At 32.3% G+C, this 21,602-nt stretch overlaps 1 protein-coding gene across 2 annotated transcripts in view; it reads left to right on the top strand.

The window, feature by feature from the left end:
• Positions 1-20,908, top strand: part of ASZ1 (ankyrin repeat, SAM and basic leucine zipper domain containing 1) — a 65,131-nt gene extending 44,223 nt beyond the window's left edge. For both annotated transcript variants that reach the window (XM_025380117.1, XM_025380116.1), the window contains 7 exons: positions 675-799; positions 1,636-1,711; positions 2,704-2,760; positions 4,042-4,151; positions 15,372-15,477; positions 16,648-16,761; positions 20,376-20,908. In XM_025380117.1, the coding sequence (XP_025235902.1) occupies positions 675-799; positions 1,636-1,711; positions 2,704-2,760; positions 4,042-4,151; positions 15,372-15,477; positions 16,648-16,761; positions 20,376-20,528 (741 nt within the window). In that variant the 3' untranslated portion in view covers positions 20,529-20,908. The remainder of the gene's footprint in view (positions 1-674; positions 800-1,635; positions 1,712-2,703; positions 2,761-4,041; positions 4,152-15,371; positions 15,478-16,647; positions 16,762-20,375) is intronic.
• The last annotated feature ends 694 nt before the right edge of the window (positions 20,909-21,602 follow it).

Here is a 21,602-nt window from a genome sequence, read left to right as displayed (position 1 = left end):
GTAGATGACACCAAACTTGACATAAGAAGTTTATGAACATCAAAGGTTATTTTGAGTCATAAATCACTTATTGAAATGAGATTTGATCTTGTATTTTGGCTGATTACATGATATAACCTTGACTTCCTAAGAAGTTAGATTTTAAAACTCAGGAATGTCACCATGTATTTTTGAGGTGTTCAGTTAGGATTTGTATACATTTAGTCACGCTAATTACTCTCTTCCCACTTAGCAATGTTTTCAAAGTACTATCTTAATATTTAATCTGAGTCATTTATCCAAATGGAATTTTTAGTTTTGCTATCGATCTTACCAAAAATAGTAATTACTATCTTACTTTAATTTTTACTCTTTTGAATTAGATGTACTTTTTTCTTTTCTGATTATTATTATAGGTCAAGGAAGCACTTACCTGATATCCCAATTACCCTGATTTGTTTATTATACATTGTATATGTGTATCAAAATGTCACATGTACCCCCCAAAATATGTACAACTGTGATATATCAATTTTTTAAAGTTGTTATCAGGGTAGTAAATTGTGAAACTTCTGTCCCACTTACTTGCTAAAATTTCCTTTCTGGATATGAGATAATCGTATGTTTGGTTTCTTTTAACTCTAAGTTATAGTATGCAATGTTAATTATATTTGAATGATGTTAACTTTTTTCAGATCTTCAACTTACTTTCTTTTACTTTAAATCCATTGGAAGGAAAACTTCAACAGCTAACTAAAGAAGACACTATTTGTAAAATTTTGACAACAGATTCTGATAGAGAAAAAGATCACATTTTTAGGTAATATAGCATGTTTTAGTTCAACAGAATACCTATAAGTAAAACTTGTGTATATTTTACTGTAGTAAATGTGGTGACTTATTTAAAATATATGGTATTTTAAATGTTTACAAGCATTTTTAAATGTCTGGGTTTTTAATGTTCTCCAGAATTTTAGAAAATTCTTATTCATTTTTATGTACTAACACTAATGATAATAACTTTAAATGTAAACTTGAAGTACGATATCAACAATAAAATCTATTTTTAAATGTTCTGAAATTATATTAGTGTTCAAACAGTATTACACCTTGTTTTCTAATTATTTTTAGTACAGTTCTAATTTTATATGCTACAATTAAACATACACTTTCCCCCCCAGAACACTGCTGTTCAGTACATGGCCAAAAATAATTATCTCCTTACCCCATTTAAAGTTATTTACATTTTACTTACTGCAATTAAAGAGGTGTGGTTCCCCCCCACCCCGTTTTTTGTGGGTTTTTTTGCCTCAAACACCTGGGCTCAAGCAGTTCTCCCACCACAGCCTCCCAAGTAGCTTGGACTACAGGTGTATGCCACTGTGCCAGGCTGAGGAGATTTTTATGTGCAGAAATTTCACAAAGTGTACATACTGACATATATTTTCATTTTGGGGAAAGATGAGTTATACTCCTCATACACCTTCAGTCACAAAACCTTACTCATTCCTTTGATATAGCATAGGTCTGGTGTGCAGATTGCAAATATATGCTACATGAATTCATCATTATTTGTATTCTCTTGCAATATAAATATATATTTATTTGTGCATTTATAGTCTGTTCTGAAATTGACATTGCTATAAATGTATACAGTTCATATACAGCATTTGGAGATCTGGAAGTATTTTTACATGGTATTGGACTTGAATATATGACAGATTTACTAAAGGTAAGATCTTATATAACCTACAGTGAGTTATGCATATATGTTAGTTTGTTGGTTACTGTAACATTAGATATTAATTCATAAACATGTCTATAAATAACTGCCTATTCACTTTTCTCCGTAATTTGTAGTACATCCCGATTTTAAATTTGAAACAAACATTTCATAATTAGAAATTTTCATAAATTAGAATCTGAGATTAAACAGTTTTTACCCATTGTCTAACCTTCATATACACCTGAGCCCTTAGTTTGTTTCTGTAGTTGCTCATCTTCATGAGTAGAATATTGGAAGAGCATGATATTAAACCAAACACACCTGGTATCAGATTCTTACTCTGATGTTTAATCACTGAAATATGTGACTTAAATATCTCATTTGCTTCATAAGGATAATAATACCTAGTGTAGGGTTGTCATGAAAGTTAAATCAGATCATATGCCAAGGACTGTCTGGGTGTTTTAAGCATACATTATGGGGTTTGAGTCCATGACAGTTATTATCAGCTAGGTGGGGATACTGAAGCAGTAAAGCGCTATTTAAGATAGACTCCTCTTTGGAGTGTGCACATTCTGTTAAAATATTTCAGAGTTGGGCTTCATTGTATAATCTTCAAGTGTCTCCCTATTTGGAGAAATCTTGAATAAAACTACATGATGGTTTAATGTGATACAGTCAGAAATTTAAAATATTCATAAAACATAATTTCTGCCAAATTTTATAGAACTGCTTTTCTTTTAATGTAAGCAAATATGAATAGTAATCATTTGAATCTGAAAACTTAGCTATGTTTATACTTTTTAGGTGAATAGTTATTATGATACTCATTACTGTCTACTTAATATTATAGTTCTATATCTACATATCCTGTTCCCTCTAGAAAACTGGAATTTGCTTGAGAGTGAAGCAAGTAACTAACTTATGAAAACTTGCCTGCTTCTCCTTCTACTATTTTAATTATATGGAAAGGTGGCCTTTTTTTTCCTTTTATACAGGAAAGGGATATAACGTTAAGACACCTTTTGACCATGAGGGAAGATGAATTTACAAAGGTTAGTATCAGTTTCAGAAATTCCTGATATATTGTTTGATGTTTTTAAAATTATGGATCCTTTTCTCTTTAAAATACTAGGGCTACAGACAAAAGATTGCTCTTTTACTGTGTCCTTGATTAGATATGATTACGCATAACCATATCTAAAGTCTTGTGTTAGTGTTAAGTTACTTTAAGAACACGTAATGACTTACAGTTTGGGTTGTTTGTTTTTTTTTTCAGATTGTCATGACATCTGAACTAAAACTGATACTTCAGTTTCAAATGTGAAATAGATTTGAAAACTGGGGCACTTACAAATAAGAGATTGTTTTTCTATGTATTTGGGTATTAACATATGTCTCCCAAGCCTTTTGTTTGGTTCTCAAAACTATTGAGACCTTTTATTTTGCCATCTAGTATTACCTAATAACATATAGCTGTGGGATGTGTTAGAGACACCTTGATAAATACGGTATGTAAAAAGCAATGATCTGAGTGCACGACCACATGGGAAACTTGAAATTTTTAGTATCACTAAAAATAAATAAGCATACTACAAAGCTAACTCCAGTATAGAAAATTTAGTTTAACACTAAAGGTAGAATACAAACAAAGATAGGACTTGATTCTCATTTATCACTGATTTTTAAATGAAAATTTGAAGGCAATTTTGTTTTACTATGTTTTTTGAAGTATTACAAATATTAAGTTCTAGTAATTTGTTTTGGGAGTCCATCATAGTTGTTATGTATTGCAAAAAAATTGGCTATAGTTATTATATATCTAAATATTTTAATGCTGTAACTAACATCAATCACAGTTATAAGAAAAACATGCCGGGCGCGGTGGCTCAAGCCTGTAATCCCAGCACTTTGGGAGGCCGAGACGGGTGGATCACGAGGTCAGGAGATCGAGACCATCCTGGCTAACACGGTGAAACCCCGTCTCTACTAAAAATACAAAAAAAACTAGCCGGGCGAGGTGGCGGGCGCCTGTAGTCCCAGCTACTCGGGAGGCTGAGGCAGGAGAATGGCGGGAACCCTGGAGGCGGAGCTTGCAGTGAGCTGAGATCCGGCCACTGCACTCCAGCCCGGGCTACAGAGCAAAACTCCGTCTCAAAAAAAAAAAAAAAAAAAAAGAAAAACATATATTTTTTTAGAAATGTGTTATTTTTCCACTGTATGCCTATTTTTTCAAGTTGTGAATTCATCAAGTAAGAAAACATCTTCAGTGATTTTGAGTTTTAAATTATTCAAGTATAACTAATTTACTGTACCTTAAAACTATTTCTGCTTAGAATGGAATTACCAGTAAAGACCAGCAGAAAATTCTGGCTGCTCTTAAAGAACTACAGGTAGAAGAGATACAATTTGGAGAGTTATCTGAAGAGATAAAGTTAGAAATCAGGTAAAATTAACTTATTTGTTTACATTAATAGTGTTAAGAACCAATTGTTCTTTTTTAGTTTAATTTTCATAATGTCTGAGTCATTTTACTTGATATGATCATTTTCCCAGGGTAATAGATTTTGGAAGATACTGTGTTCTGAAATTGGATGTGCTTTGTAAAGTCAATTTTTATAAAGTCATTTACCAAGAAGCAAACAATGTGTCTTCCTGTTAACTCACATAGAAATATTTTTGTTTTATTTTTTCATTGCATCTTGCTAAATTGAACCTTATAAACAATCCCATACTTTTTTATAGTATACCTTTAAAAATCATTTTAGAGGTTAAATTGAAAATTCAAAGTAATATTTTCACTTAGGTCAATAAGAAAACATTTCTTAGGTAGCTCAGTTCTATTTTCAGCCTTACTATATAAGAAATTATGTTACCAAAATATAAACTTCATTTCCAATATTAAAAACTTGTCAAGCAATGGTTATTAATAATCCCAAATCTATTTTGAAAATAATATTTGATTTTATTAATATATTATACAGCAATAAGTGATTTTTTTTAATTTTTTGAAATATAGATTCTTGGGATATTTCAAAGAGATACACAGGGAAGTCCCATGCATTCTTTCCCTAGTTTTGCCCAGTATTAGTATCTTTTATAACTGTAGGACAATATCAAAACTAGAAAATTTACATTGGTACGACCCATAGAGCTTACTCATATTTTGTGAGTTATGCACTCATCTGTGTGTGTGTATATATATAATTTTATCACATTTATGGCTTCATGTAACTACTTCCATGTTCAATGTACTTAACACAGGGCTCTCTCACACTACCCCTTTATAGCCACGTCTAACCTTCTCCCCATACCAACCCCTAGCGACCAATAATTTGTTCTCCATTTTTTTAATGATGTTATTTCATGAATATTATATAAATAGAATCATACAGTATAAATCCTTTTGAGATTAACTTTTTTCAATCATCCTAATTTTCTTGAGGTTCATCAAAGTTGTTGCATGTATCAGTACAATAGTTCATTCCTTTTTATTGCTGAGTAGTATTCCATGGTATGTATATACTACAGTTTGTTTAACCATTTATCCATTGAAGAACATTTGAATAGATTTTAGTTTTTAGCTATTCCAAATAAAACTGCTATGAACATTCATCTACAAGAGTCTATTAGAAAATACATTTTCTTTCTTTGGGATAAATGCTGAAGAGGACAATTGTTAGGTTGTACGGTGGTTGCATATTTAGTGTATTTTAAAACTGTCCAACTGTTTTCCAGAATGACAGTACTGTTATATTTCCAGCAAGTGTATGAGTAATCCAGTTTGCTCTCCATCCTCCCCAGCATTTGGTGTTAGCATGATATTTTTTAGCCATTTCTGATGGGTATATAGTAATAGCTTGTTATGTTTTTACTTGCACTTACTAATGGCTAATGATGTAAACAGCTTTTTATATCTTATTTGCCATATGTGTACTTTTGTGGTGAAATTCTAACAGTATCTTTTGCCAATTTTATGTTAGATTAATTGTTTTTTAATGTTGAGTTTTGGGAGTTATCTACATTCAAATCTTTTGTTGAATATGTGATTTGTAAATATTTTTCCCAACTCTGTAATTTTTCTTTTCATCCTCTTAATGGGGTCTTTCACAGAGCAAAAACTTTTCTTTTGATGAGGTCTAAGTTACCAGATTTTCCCTTTACAGAACATTACTTTTGGTATATTTTTAGTATCAAGTTAAATAACAGTTTAAGAAATTAGGTCTCAAAGATTTTCTCCTATGCTTTTTTCATAGAAGTTTTATAGTTTTACATTTAAGTCCATGATACATTTTGAGAGTTCATTTTTGTAATGTTATGAGGTTTAGGCCGAGGTTCTTTTTTTTTTTTTTTTTTTTTTTTTTTAACCAGGGGATGGATAATTGCTCTAGCACTATTTATTGAAAAGGCTGTTCCTCCCCCATTGAATTGCTTTTGATTATTTGTCAAAAATTAATTGGGCATATTTGTGTGGGTATAATCTGGGTTCTCTATTCTGGGTTCCTTATGTGTCTATCCCTCTGAAAGTACCACGTCTTGATTACTCTTAACTATATGGTAAGCCTTTATATCAGGAAGAGTGGTTCCTCTCATTTTGTTCTTTTTCAAAATCATCTTGGCTATTCTATAGCCTTTTTCTTTCCATATAAATTTTAGATAAAGCTTTTCTATGTAAAGCTTTTTCTACAAAAAAAAACTTTCTGAGATTGTGGTGGTAATTGTATGAATCCTATTGATTAATTTAGGTATAATTGACAGTTATGTCAATTATACTAATTCATAAACACATACATCTCTAAAAGTTTTAGGTTTTCTTTTTTAAAATATATTTTTTGGGACCGGGTCTCACCCTGTCACCCAGTTTGGAGAGCAATGGCACAATGATGGATCATTGCAACCTCGAATTCCTGGGTTCAGGTGATCCTCCCGCCTCAGCCTCCTGAGTAGGTGAGACCACTGGCATGTACCGCCATGCCTGGCTAATTTTTAAAATTTTTTGTAGAGACAGGGTTTCCATTTTGTTGCCACAGCTGGTCTCAAACTCCTAAGTTCAAGTGATCCTCCCACCTTGGCTCCCTAAGTAATGGGATTACAAACCTGAGCCACCATTTCTGACCTTCTTTGTTTTCTTTCATCAGCATTTTGTTATTTTCATCATACAGATTTCATGCATATTTTGTTAGATGTATACCTAAGTATTTTGTTTTCTTTGGCGCAATTGCCAATGGTATTTATCTTTTTATTTGTTTCCATGAGCAATTGATTTTTGTGTCTTGACTGTACATTTCAGCCTTACTGAACTCAGATATTAGTTGTAGGAGGTTTTTTGTAGAATGTTTGAGATTTTCTATGTAGATAATCATGTAGTCTGCAAAAAAAGGTTAATTTTTTCCTTTCACATTTGTATGCCTTTTTTCTTCCCTCATGGCAGTGGGTAAGACTTCCAATATTATGTTGGATAGGAGTTGTAGATAGTGGACATTCTTGCCTTCTTCCCAATCTCAGAAGAAAACCATCCACTTTTTTAGTATTAATTAACTGTGATGTTAGCTATAGGTTTTTTTGTAGATTCTCTTTATGATATTGGGGAAGTTATGCTCTATTCATTTTTCTGAAAGTTTTTATCATGAATGGTTGTTGAATTTTTTCAAATGCTTTTTCTATCCCAACTGATATGACCATGTGACTTTTTTCTTTAGCCTGTTGATACGGTTACTTTGTTAGATTTTTAACTATTGAACCAACCTTGCATACCTGGATTAATCCCATGTGGCTGTGGGTTATTATTCTTTTTATGCATTGTTGGATTTGATTTGCCAGTATTTTGCTAAGAATTTTTGTATCTAAGTTCTTGAGGAATATTGCTCTGTAAGTTTCTTTTTTGCGTTTTGTCTGGTTTTGGTATCAGGACAATACTGGCCTCACAAAAGGAATTGGGACTTATTCCCTCTCCTTTTATTTTCTGTAAAAGATTGTGTAGAATTGACATTAATTCTTCTTTAAACATTCTGTAGATTTCTCCAGTGAAACCATCTGGGCCTGAATATTTTGTGGGGGAAGCTTTTAAATTACAATTTGATTTATTTAATGGTCATAGGATTATTCAAGTTATATCTATTTTACTTTAGCTGAGTTTTGGTAATGTGTGGTTTTTCAAGGAATTGGTTCATTTTTTCTAATTGATGAAGCCAAAAGTTGCCCCTAGTATTTCCAGCTATTCTTTGAATGACTGTAGGATCTGTTATAATATCCCATTTCATTCTTGATATTGGTGATTTCCATCTTTTCTTTTTTTATCTCTGTTAGTCTTGCTAGAGGTTTACGCATTTGTTTTTCCAAAGAACCTGCTCTTTTGTTTCAGTAACTTTTCTGTATTGTTCTTGCTTTTAGTGTCATTGATTTCTGCTGTGATTCTTACTATTTTCTTCCTTCTGCTTACTTTGAATTTATTTTGCTCTTTTTCTAGATTCTTGAGGCAGAAATCTAGATCATTTTTGAGACTTTCTTTTCTTATGTAAACATTTAGTCTTTTACATTTCCCTTTCAGCACTGCTTTAGTTGCATTCCACAAATTGTGATACACTGTGTGATCATTTTCATTCACTTCTATGTATATTTTTATTTTCTTCGAGACTTCCTCTTTGACCCATGGATTATCTAAATAACCCATGGTGTATGGTGTTTAATGTCCACGTTTGGAGATTTTTCTGTTATCGATTTCCAGTTTGATTGTGTTATAGTCTGAGAATATACTCTATGATTTCAGGGGTTCAATAGCTACATGTGACTGGTGGCTAGATGGAGGAGATATAGAGAATTAAGATTTTAAAGGCTTTGGCAGGTTGAAGCAAATCTCCCCAAAATTAATAGGGTTAACTTTAATAAGGATAAATGGAAAGTCCAAGATTAACTATATTACTATAGGATGGGACTTAATATACATGAAGAATCACTAAGAGTTTTTAAGTTTATTATTAACTCAGTTTAGGTTAAAGTGTCACATGACTAGTCATGGAAAGCCAGCACTGTTAGGCTGCATTAATAGAAGTATAATGTCCAGAATAAATAAGATAACAGTTTTATTGTACATAATAGCTACTTCTAGAGGTTTTTGCTTATGGAAAGAATTTAACCATAGGATAGAATACAAACCCTGTAAGGCCTCTTCTGCCTTCTAGATTATATGATTGTCTTTTCAGTAATTTTCCCCTAGATTTTATAATCCAAAATAACCTATAATAATTGTTTTCATTCCACCAACTAGATAATTTTGAAATTATGTCACTTAGCAACACTACCTTATAACCAGCCTATGAAATTCTTTTTTCTTTTACAATGGCTTTCTCTCCCCAACTTTGAGGATTTGTGCACCAAATGTTTTTCCCCACCTTCTACCTCTCATTGCACTTGGTCAAGTTAATTACATTTTACCCAATCTCTTGCTCATGTAAGCTTCTCTTAACTCATTCTTTCTATATTTTTATTGCTTAGGAAACTCTCTTCCTTCCTTTCTTTTGGTTTCCTATGAGTTCAAAAGTAACCATTACCACAGGGACTAAGAATAGGAATAATGCCTGTACAGAGGACAAATCAAATTTTTTGCCTCTAGAGCTTTTAAAAGTACATACAAGTTCCCTGTAAAAAATCTTCACAAATATTTTTTCTATTTCCTCAGTTTCCTCTAATCTTACTTTTAATACTAGCTTAGTATTATTTTCTAAGTTTTCTTTTTTAGTTAATTTAAGAGTATCACAGTCATTTTAGTTTTCTACTGATAATACAAATACTGTTTTTTATTTCAACGTATTCCAGTTTGATTTTTTCCCTAAAATAATTTTACAAATGAGGATTGCATAGCTAACATAAAAGTACCTTACATGTTAGTAGAGACTTGGTTTCTATATATATGCTTTTAAAACATATTAGGGTTCATAACCATGATTTATGCTAGTGATTTCCTTACCTGGCTACGTTATCAGAATGACCTAAGGAGCTTGGTGTATATATTAACCGTGTTATCCATTGCCTGGGACATGACTGTATAGCAAGATTTTATTGAATACGTGGATAAATGAGTTAATGAATTATAATATCCTATACTATACTTGCAAATGCAGTGATATTATCAGTAGTATAGTCTGTCTAAAACTAATATTGTAATTATGATAAACATTAATTAAACATAGACAATAGATTTCCACATTATTTTGGAGTTCAGAGAAGTATTCCAGAAAATAATATAGATGATCCTAATTTCTTAAAAACTTTATTATACAGCTTAAATTATAAATATTCCCCATATTAAAATTCCCTATTCCCATTTTTCCATTCTTCTTCCTTAATATATCTCATTACAGCAAGATCTGTATTTAAAATAATGCCTCATCTTTGTTTCAGAATAACTTAATAATTCTTAAATATTTAAATGCATTGTGAAGGATTTCAGTTGTGAGGACTTAAAAATCAGCACACTTTCTTAAATATCATTGTTCATTTTCTTGCTTTTCTTCATTATTGTTTCTATGAAGAAATATTCTAAGTTCTAAATGACTGAGTTGCAAATTAAATGTTTTTATGTAACTTATTTGTATGATGGCAGGGTTGCCTATATGAATTTACTTTATGGGATTTAATAAATGTAAAGAATGTACAGAATCCTGAATGGTTCACTTATAAAAAGCTACTGAATTTTTTTAAAAAAATAAAACTGGCAGACATATATTCCAGGAATTTGACCTTGTTATTAAATCACAGACTTTGTTTACATGCTGTTACAGAAAAGGTTTTACTTACCATTTGTTCAAAGTCATCCTTTAAAGAAGAAATCAGTCATTAAGTCATAAGAAAACTAACAGCAGGAAAAGTTGAACTGATTGATTATAATCTCCTAGTAATGTGACTTCAACAATTTACTGATTTATTTTAAGATAGTTTTCTTCTGTGTGTCAAAATCTTCTAAAATAATCTGTTACAACAATGCATACAGACACTGCACTTACTTTTTTCTGCCTTAGTATGTTTGCAGAATTAAAGTATGCAATTTAAAGCCAATGCAGTGGGGTGTGCCTGTAGTCTCATCTACTTGAGAGGCAGGAGGATAACTTGAGCCCAGAAGTTCAAGGCCAGCCTGGGCAACATAGCAAGACTCTCTTAAAAAAATAAAGAGTGCAATTTAAAATTGTAATATCCATTCTGTTGCTAATTTTAGATATTTTGAACAGAAATAATAAGTTTTCATTCACATTTGAAATTTTTAACTGTTCCTGTTTAGACTCTTTGTCTGAGCTGACATCCACTTGAAGGTGTCAAAAGCATCTCAAAGCTATGTCCATCAAGAAAACTGCTCCACCCCAAAAAATCTATATAGATGTTAAGATTTTATGTAAAAGTGTATTGTTCACCCCTATTATTTATAAACATTCTAAAATTTGAAACTCTAAATACTGAACATCAGGAAAATGGTTAAATTCCATTGCATCAATATAATTATTTTTTCATCATTAAAATTATTTTGAAACTTAACATCATGGGAAAATACTCATGATAATTATAAAAGGCACAATATAAAAGGTCATGTGAAGCAATGTCAGTTATATATATCCATAGGAAAAACACTGGAAGAAAATGTGTATTATAAAAAGATATTCTGAGAGAAAATAGTGCTAGTCATTGTCTTTGAGTGGTAAGATTGTTGACGATTTTGATTTTTTTCAGATATTCTACAATGAGCACATAATACCTTTGTTTATAATACCTTTATTTAAAGTATAAATTTTATCTTAGTACTTGACTTCAGATTTTTTAAATGGCCTGTTGTTTTAGTTTGCTTATACTATGTTATGCTGTAGTAACAAATAATTTCTAAATGTCAGTCACTTATAACAACAAACTGTGTTTCCTGATCATCTGTATCATGGGTCAGCAACAGTGATCTTGTCATTCTGAGAGTAGGCTGGAGGAACAGTCTCAACCTGGGACATACTGCTCTCATGGGAAAGAAGAGAAAGATGGCAGGATCATTCAGTGGCTCTTGAAGCTTCTGTTCAAAAGTTACACAGTAACTTCCAATCATATTTTATTTGCTAAAGCAAGTCATGTGGTCAGGCCTCATGCCCCTGGGGCATGAATTATAGTCCCCTGACAGGGGTCAGGGAACTGGTAGTAGTTAGCTCAGTAGAAAAGACATGAGAATTGGATCAAATAATACAGTCTACTATACCTGTGTCATATCTGCTTATTTTGAATTTTTTAAATAAGCACAAAGTTATCAGGCCTGCCATGTAAAGTTGTATAGGTCATATACTGTGCAGCTGTGATGGAGACACACCATTCACATAGTGTGAATGGCACTCTGTAGAGTTTTGTTTTGTACAGTTTGTCCATCCATATTCAGTGGCTCTGAAAATTATATGTCACAAGAAAGGTATATATTTTCCTTTCATTCATTAAGACTAATTTTGCTAGTAATAAAATTTGTTTATTTGAACTCTTACTATCTTAAGAATAAGAACTGATGAATTTATATTCCACATACGTATTCGTGAATCACCTATCTAAAATTACATACCTGCTATCAGTTGATAATTCAAATGATAATTCTCAATGGATCTTAATTTCCTCGAGGTCATAAATTAAATATATATGGCATTAGTGAATTACTCATTTAGTAATTATTCTTGATAAATAAAATTGGAATATTTAAAGAACACTGAAATCTAAGTTATAAGTGTACTTGTATAAATAGTACATGGAAACAAAATACAAGTAATCACTGCTGTTGCTTTGGCAGAAATGTGTCATATACTCCAAGTTCTGTGTTTTCTAAAGATCAGAAAGAAAATAGAATAAAGAAGAATTGCATATTTTTTGAAAATGGTTTTATGAATACTTATTGCTAAACAGAACAAGGGTTTTCCTACATTTTTTAATTTTAGGTTTGCTTGTTGAAAGCAACCATCAGGTACTTTTTATTCTAAGTCATTGATTATATGTATTTTGTTTATAAAGTTTGTATTTTATAAAACTGTTAAAGTGAAATTGTTCATTTTTTCAGCCTAATAGCTAAAAGACTTGTCTTAAATGAAAATACTATATACATCCCAGTACTGTATCTTAGAAGTTTTCTATTATTTTCATTGGAGGCTGACATTGCTTGCTTTTTATAACCTTTCCTTCTATTGAAATAGTGTGAAAGAAACTTTGTATAGTATGTAGTCAGAACTTCTACAAATAAGAATTTCTGTATGGGCTTAGAAGTACCCTTTGGGGGCTAGGATGGTGGCTTACGCCTATAATCTTAGCACTTTGGGAGGCTGAGGCAGGTTGATCACATGAGGCCAGGAGTTCAAGGCCAGCTGGGCCAACTTGGTGAAACCCCATCTCTACTAAAAAATACAAAAAGTAGCTGGGCATGGTGGTGCACACCTGTAATCCCAACTACTCAGGTGGCTGAGGCACGAGAATCAGTTGAACCCAGGAGCAGAGATTACAGTGAGCCTTGCGCCACTGCACTCTAGCCCGGGCAACAGAGCGAGACTCTGTCACACACACACACACACACACACACACACACACACACACACACAAATTACCTTTGGTCCAATAATAGTAGTTTTTATTGTATTTTTATTTCAGTAGATACTGTTAAAGGACTCCCCAGAAAGGTCATCTAATACAGTTGTCAACTCTTGATATTAATGATCTTAATTTTTATCATTCTGCTAGGATGTGGCATCTTACGGTTATTGTATTCCCACATTTATTATCCATTCAAATTTTGTTTCTTTTTTTTTTTCTCTGAATTCCCTATTAATAGCCTTGACCAACTTTTCTGTTGGGTTAAGTTTCTTTGTTGTTTCTACTATAAATTGGCTTCTGCCACTGAAGCTAATCTAGTCACCAGTGTTTTCTCATTACCAAAATCAGTATACTTATTTAATGTGCTTAATCTTTTCTCCTTTGAATCCATCCCCTTCATTGTCATTCATAACAACTCTTTAACTACTGATTTTCTTCTACTTCTCAGGCTACATTTCCTTTAGTGGCTTTTCTGTTCTACCCCTATCAACTCTCCCTTCTTCACAATATGTCTTATGGTCGTCTTTATGATCATAGTTTTGATTTCTATTGGAGACATTTCTAATACTACTGTGTTTGTGCTACCTTCACAATTCAAGGAAAGACTGAATCTTGGCTAGAAGTTAGTGAAAATAAAGACATATTTTTTTCCCATTGAGGTTCACCGACTCTGAATTGTATCTAGCTTCATGAGTCTTTAGAGCCCAGAATAAATACCCTTGCAAGACCCCCATCTTCTACCACTTACTTGTTGTTGCCACCTGCATGTCTCCTCACCATTGCAGTCATCATAATTACATTTACTTGAACACCAGCTATGTACTAGACACAATCCTAGGTACTTTATATACATTGTCTTCTTGAGTCCTGCTGTCTCCATTCTAGAGATACGAAAACATTTGGCTTAAGATTATTCTTGCCCAAAATCATAAAGCTAGTAAGTGTGGAAGATGAATCCAAACTCACATTGACTCTTGACTCAAGAGCCTGTGCACTTAATTATTATGCCATAATGTTTTCTTTTATCTCCACCATCCACCACCAAATTCAGTTCCTTGCTTGGCGGCACTGCCTTCCATGGAAACCAAAAAAACTGAGAATCATCATAGATTCTTCCATTACATACAATCCATCACCAAGTTTTTCAGTTTATTCTCCTAAAGGTTTCTCAAGCCACTGCTCTCCCTCCTCCCCACAATAAGACTGCCACTGCCAGATCCTTAGTCTAAGTTTTCCTTCATCATCTCTTGGATGCATTTCTCTGTTAGTCGCCTAATTATTCTGCTTCTATTTTTGTGTTCCTTTTATCCACACTACTCTCCAAATAAACATTCTCATTTAAAAGTCTAATTTTCAAATTTCCTGTTGAAAATCTCTTAGTAACTCTACATCATCAGAAAGGTAAAATTCAATTCCTTATGCTGACACAAAAGTTCTTTTAATAAATGGTTATATCCAGCCTTTTATCTTACTACTTTTCAATAATTTGTGTTTTAATTACACCTTACTGACCTTTACCCTTGTAGTCTTGCACCTGCTATTCTCTTTATCCAGAATCTCTTCCTTACCTACTTGGCAAACTTTTTCTTCAACCACAGACACAATTCAAGTATTATCTCTGTAAAGCATTTCTAATTCCCTACTTCCTCCTTCTCATGTGATATTAAATTCATTCCCCCTGAATTTTAGATGTCTCCACTGTAAAATAGTATTAACAACATCTATCCTATAGGGGTTGTTAGGAAAAATCAAAAGAAATAACCAATGTAAAATAACTAGTGCAGTGTCTTCACATAGTAGCTACTCAGATATTGATTATTTTATCTTCCTCCTTCATGTGTTCCTGTGAATAATAAAGCTGCAATTGTATATCTGCATCTTATCCTGAACTTTAAGATTCTCAGGATTGGAGGTTTGTTTTTCTTTTATAATCAGTGCCTGTTTCAGTACCTAATCTGTATTAGCTGTTCCATGAATTCTTTTGGAAGAATCTAATTTTATGACTAGATTTTCAGTAACTAGCCTAGTAGAATGAAATAAATTGCTCTTATTGGTAATTCCTGCTTGTTTGTTGGTTTCCTTTCTTTAGTGGTGATGAGTTCCTCAACTTTCTTCTCAAATTAAATAAACAGTGTGGCCATTTAATAACAGCTGTACAGAATATTATTACTGAGTTACCTGTAAATTCTCAAAAGGTATTCTACAAAAGTTATTAAGTGAAGAAAAGTATGAACACTGAAGAACATTCCAGATAAGTTCATGATAATTCAATAAATAGTACTGATTTGCTAAAATTGTATCATTTGTTCTGCAAAATCACGTAAGATCTAAATAACTCAATTTGTTTAATATTATTTCATTACATACTAATTTTAAAACTTTGTATTCTTACCTCAAGAAAAAGAAAACGAGTCACACCAAAAATTAAACTGATCCATGTATTGAATTTACCATGTGTTCTTGTTTAAAATATAAAGTGACAGGAGACCCAAGTGAAAATGGAACAAAACAGTGTGTTATTTAAAAACTGTATCAATAAAAGATTTTTAAATAAATTTAGAATAGGAAGAGTGCAAGTAGCTGGGCATGGTGGCTCACATCTGTAATCCCAACACTTTGGGAGGCCCAGGTGGGAGAATTGCTTGAGGCCAGGAGTTTGAGACCAGCCTGAGCAACATGGTGAGACCCTGTCTCTACAAAGAATTTTTAAAAATTAGCTGTGCATGATGGCATGTGCCTCTGGTCCTAACTGAAAATTACCTGGGCATGATGGCATGCACCTGTGGTCCTAGCTACTCAGGAAGCTGAGGTGGGAGGATCACTTGAGCCCAAGAGGTTGAGGCAGCAGTGAGCCATGATTGCACCACTGCACTCCAGCCTGGGCAACGGGACAAGACACTGTCTCAAAAAAAAAGGAAGAAAAAGTGTAAGTGGCCTGCAAAAGCAGCTTATTTCATGTGATTAGGTTTTAGCTGTTTGTCTGAGTAAAAATTTTTTAATGTACTTGTTTTCCAGTGATTTTTATATAACATCAATTAATATGAGAATCGTGTCATTTTTAAAACCTTCATGAACTGATTTGTTCATCATAAATGGTATTACTAATATTAATCTCCATATAGAAAGTTATATATACATATATTCAGGAAATGCATTTGGCAAGCTCATTTGATTATTTTTATAAAGTTACTTATTTTTGGTGTATTTATCCTAAACAATTTTGATATTTATCCTATATCAACAAAATTGGTATATATATCAATTATATAATTTAATATTTAAGAATGTTGTATAATCTTTGTGGATATAAAGTTGTGGGAAGTTATTTCCATTATTTATTGTTGAACTTTTGAAAATATTAACAGATAACGCTGGAATGGGCTTCTCCCCGGAATTTTACTTCAGTTTGTGAAGAATTGGTTAATAATGTTGAAGATTTGAGTGAAGAAGTCTGCAAATTAAAAGACTTAATTCAAAAGGTATATATTTAACATTAAAAGGAGGGGAAACGAAGGCGAATGATTTACAGCAAAAGGTGTTAGACCATGAAGCAATTCTGGTAAGAGCAACAAATGGAACACTTAGACAAGTGGGGAAAAGGATAGTTTCCAAAGGAAGAAATATACATAGGAAACAGATTTTGTTGGCCATTAAAGAAATGCATACTAAAAGAAGAATGTGTCATTTTTATCTTTTCAATTAGCAGGGAAAAATGTATCACTACCAATTTCTAGTTAGAGTTCACCAAACTGATACTCTTATGTGAGACTGGTAACACAAGCCCTTTCAAAAACAGTTTAGCAGGATGTGCCAAGTACCATTAAAAATTTGTATCTTTTGATAGTATTTTATCCCAAATTATATGTACCATAAGTATTCTATATTAGGAGAATAAATTATGCTATACCAATTGTTATAATAATAAGCAGTTAAAAAATGAAAATTAAATATCAGCTAAAGATACGAAATTATATTTGTACATTATTACTTACATGTAAATGTACAGATAAAATAAGTGAAGTATTTATTGGTTCTGTTAAAGAAACAGGATTGTGGATGAAATACCCCTTTGATTGTCCAGACTCTCTGTAATATTTTTATAATTTAACTGTTTTCTAAAGAGTATGGACTTTTTTGGTTCTGGTTTTTCACACATACAGAAAAATATATAATATATATCCGTATTTAAGGACAGGTGATTTTTCCACCTCGAAAAAAAATGGCTATAACAAAATCTAAGCTGTTGGAATGGGAACCTTTGTTGAAGATGGATAATAAAGAAAAACACTTCCAGTCGACCAGAGAGCTCACTTCTGAGCTCTTGATCTGTTTAATAAATTTATGTCTATAAAGCTTTTGTGAAATATCTGATTTGAAGGTTAGATTATACATTATTTAGCTTCAACCCATAATTCATTTAACATTTTCATTAATATTTTATCAAAAAAGTTCTTTTCTTCAAAATAGACTTTATACATGTTCCAAGTATTAATAAATTGTCATTCTAGCTATTAATGTGTTAAATCAAAAGGAGTCTCCCCCCCCCCCCTTTTTTGATACCAAGTCTCACTGCATTGCCCAGGCTGGAGTGCAGTGGCGCGATCTTGGCTCACTGCAACCTCTGCCTTCCAGATTCAAGTGATTCTCCTGCCTCAGCCTCCTGAGTAGCTGGGACTATAGGCATGCACCACCATGCCCAGCTAATTTTTGTATTTTTAGTAGACACGAAGTTTCACCATGTTAGCCACGCTGGTCTCAAACTCCTGAGGTCAAGTGATCCTCCTGCCTCAGCCTTCCAGTGTGCTGAGATTACAGGTGTGCACCATTGCGCCCAGCCCAAAAGGAGTCTTTTAAAGTGAGAAGAAAGTTGTGAAGCAAATTCTGTTATACAAAATAATAGGTGGGAAAGGACATTTTAAATGGGGAAATGAGCACCATGTTTCAGAATTCTTGTAGAAAATAATTTCTTTCCAAAGAAAAAAGGCATCTTAGAAATTATATTATCTCTGACATTTATTCATTCAACAAACATAAGACTGCTTGCTATATGTCAAGCACCTGTGCTACACAAGCTACATCCTGAACTTGCTGACAACCCAAAAATTATAGCACCATTCATCATCACTACCTCCATCTCATCTAGAAGAATCAAAGGAAAAGAACTGATTCTACTTACACATGCTATTTTTCATGAGTATCCCAGGGAAGTTTAGAAGCATGTGTATGGAGATACTTCTTGCAAAACATCAGCGTTTTTTAGTGTAGGAAATTTCCTAAAACATATTTGCTTCAGGGTTGTTTACTCATTTGGTTTCTCTAAGATGAACTAAAACATAGGGGTGAGGGGTAAGGGTGTGTGTATAGAATTAAAATGAAATTAGAAAACCATATTTTTGTTAAATGAGTGAAATTAAGAAACTTTGCTATAGAGACTGACTCACTCTAAAGCATACACAATTCAATCAGGTACCATAATATTTATTTTAATAATGCATACCTGTTAAGAGAATTTTCATTGTTCTTTAGCTAAATAGAAGACCTTTTTCCCGTGACCCTTCTCTATTTAGAATTTATGCATTTCTATATAAGAACTGCCCTTGAAAACATGAATTAGTTTATAATAATGGCAAATACAGTTCTTTGGGCAAGAAAGTCTTAATTTTGGAGCAAGCTAGTGGTTTGATTTTTCCAGATTAGTCTTGTACAAGTAGTAATCATCATAATGAGATTTGATTTAGGGAATTATGAAGGCTTCCAGATTTGCAAATATGCTATGATGCCTGTTAAGCTTATATTATTTCAGAGTTTACCAGTAATAATCGAAGAAGATTTTTTTTTTTAAGAAACGTGAGTTATCACAGATAAGTGTATGGAGGTAACAAAGAGAGAGGGTGGGAGAGGTCAAGGCTAGACTTTAACACCACATCACTCTCTTTCAAGCCAACACACTGACAGGCTCCTGTCAGAAAGGGTCATTCTAAGTAATTGGTTAATAAAAGGAATGACTCTCAGGATTCAGTAAATGGAGCATCAGTGTCAAAAAGGAATCTGTTGCTGAATGAAGCCATTTGGAAGTTAGACCAAGAATATGGTATTAATGAGTTGGCGTTGGAGTCTGGTTTTCTGCTATAAATTTAAAATTAATTTTGCAAGCTTTTTAATTAAATATTTACACAGTCGAATTTGGAAGTCATTATTCCTGCTGATGTTGAAAGTATTTATGTCATCACTCCAGCACAGGATGTTTCTAGTAAATATCACTCTATAAATGTGCCTGATTCTTTTTATCTTTCAAGGATCTTTGGTTTCTGCTTATTTTCTCTCGTGCCCCACCCCCAAAAGCCATCTCTCTCCTCTCAGCCCTCCCTCTTTAAGTCTTTTCTCTCTCACTTCCCCCTTCTCTCTCTCTCTTTCTCTCTCTCTCTCTCTCTCTCTGTCTCTCACAGAAACACACACACAGAAACACACAGAGTGGGCACACACACACACAGTAGGTAGGGGAGAAGGGAGCTTCTTGAGCAAGAAATTTGTATCTGTGGGAATTTACAAACTGAATGGGTACTGTACTTTCATTGCTGAGAATTAACTAAAAGAACCACTTAAGTTTTTGTTGACATTTGTTACTGCAATTATATTTAAATAAAGTATTAAGTTTCTACCAGTAGCATCTGGTCTTCTCGTTTTTGCTAAATTTCATGTTTTAGGTTTGCTATAATAATGATTCACTTTTTTGTAAGATGTTAATTGATATGTAATACACAAGCAAATCAGTATCAATTGTCATTCCTTATAAGTAAAACAGAAACTTTAAATTTAAAGTTACTTTGTCTCATGACATAAAAACACCATTTTAAAATGTGATTATCTGTGACAGCATGTATTTTTAATGGCAAACTAATAATTTACAGTAATGGGATGCTAATGAAAGACTATTTCAAGACATATATGTTTACTTTAAATCTTCCATGGGAATCTTGAGTTGCCTACATCTAAACAAGTGAATTGAATTAACATGGATATTATGATATTTTTAAAAATCAAAATGTTTCTATTAATATACAATAACTCTTTTCTTTTTCCATGCAAATATTAGTTGCAAAATGAACGGGAAAATGATCCAACTCATATACAATTAAGGGAAGAAGTATCTACATGGAATAGTAGAATTTTGAAGAGGACAGCTATTACAGTATGCGGATTCGGTTTTCTTCTTTTCATTTGCAAGCTAACTTTCCAGAGAAAATAACCCAAATATTTGTTTTAAGTTATATATACACATCTTATTGAACCATCCAAAAATCATTGCTTTTAACTATTTGTGGCACAATATAACTTTACATTCTTTGCCAATATTCCATAGGAAAAATTTTGACAATGTAGAGATTTTTTCTTTTAAAAAGTGATTTGTTACTTTGACTTATAAATACTATTTGTTATGTTTATGTTAATTTTGATTAGGCAATAAAGTATAAGTAATTCTTTGGTTTGACCTTATGTAAATCACATTCAAAATTAAAGTTATATCTAATATCTTTGACTTTTTTTAAGTGTGCTCATTTGTCGTAGTGAATCTTACAGAATTTGTAAAGTGTTCATAAATTAACAGCTTTCTTTTATTTCTTTTTTCCCCCTCCATTATTACATAATAAGGATTTTTGTTGGATTTTTTTGTTATATTACATTATGAGGAAATTACTAATTTTGAAAGTATCTGTGAAAATACAAAGGATAAAGGTAAAATGTTAAAAGTTTTGAATTGTGGATTAAATCCTTAGGAAAAGTATTTTAAATACAAATTAAAACAGCAAAAATTAGACACTAGTGTTGAAAGTACAAAGTACATTGGAATTTTTTATGTAAAATACTTTGGGGAACATACATACTATATAACATTCTTACGAATGTTATTAAAGTGAATGGCATTTGACATATTATTTATCATATCTAAAGTAAGATTTATTTTTCAAAATCACCCTAATGATACTCAGATTTTTAAAGTGAAGTTAATAAAGAGGCAGGCCCAATTTAGCAGGGAATATAGTATTTAAATCTTGCCTGACTTAGTGCTGTACTTAAACAGATGCAGTTGATCTACAGTTGTTTGAGAAGTAAACAAAGCAAAGATAAAAAATTGTGGAAAGGAAGAACATTATAAGGATCTATAATTAGTCGCAGTTTCTGCTCTTATACCAGAACGACAAGATTTCAATCATTCTTTTCTTAAGAATATGCTCAACCAGTTGTCATTGGAAAGTAATCACACTATGAATTGGTGCCTGACATTTTAACCTAACTGCTAAATAGCAAGGCATATTTTTTT

Source organism: Theropithecus gelada, chromosome 3 (assembly GCF_003255815.1).
Source record: "Theropithecus gelada isolate Dixy chromosome 3, Tgel_1.0, whole genome shotgun sequence".
NCBI classification, from domain to species: Eukaryota; Metazoa; Chordata; class Mammalia; order Primates; family Cercopithecidae; genus Theropithecus; species Theropithecus gelada.
This window is presented reverse-complemented; position numbering and strand designations above follow the sequence as displayed.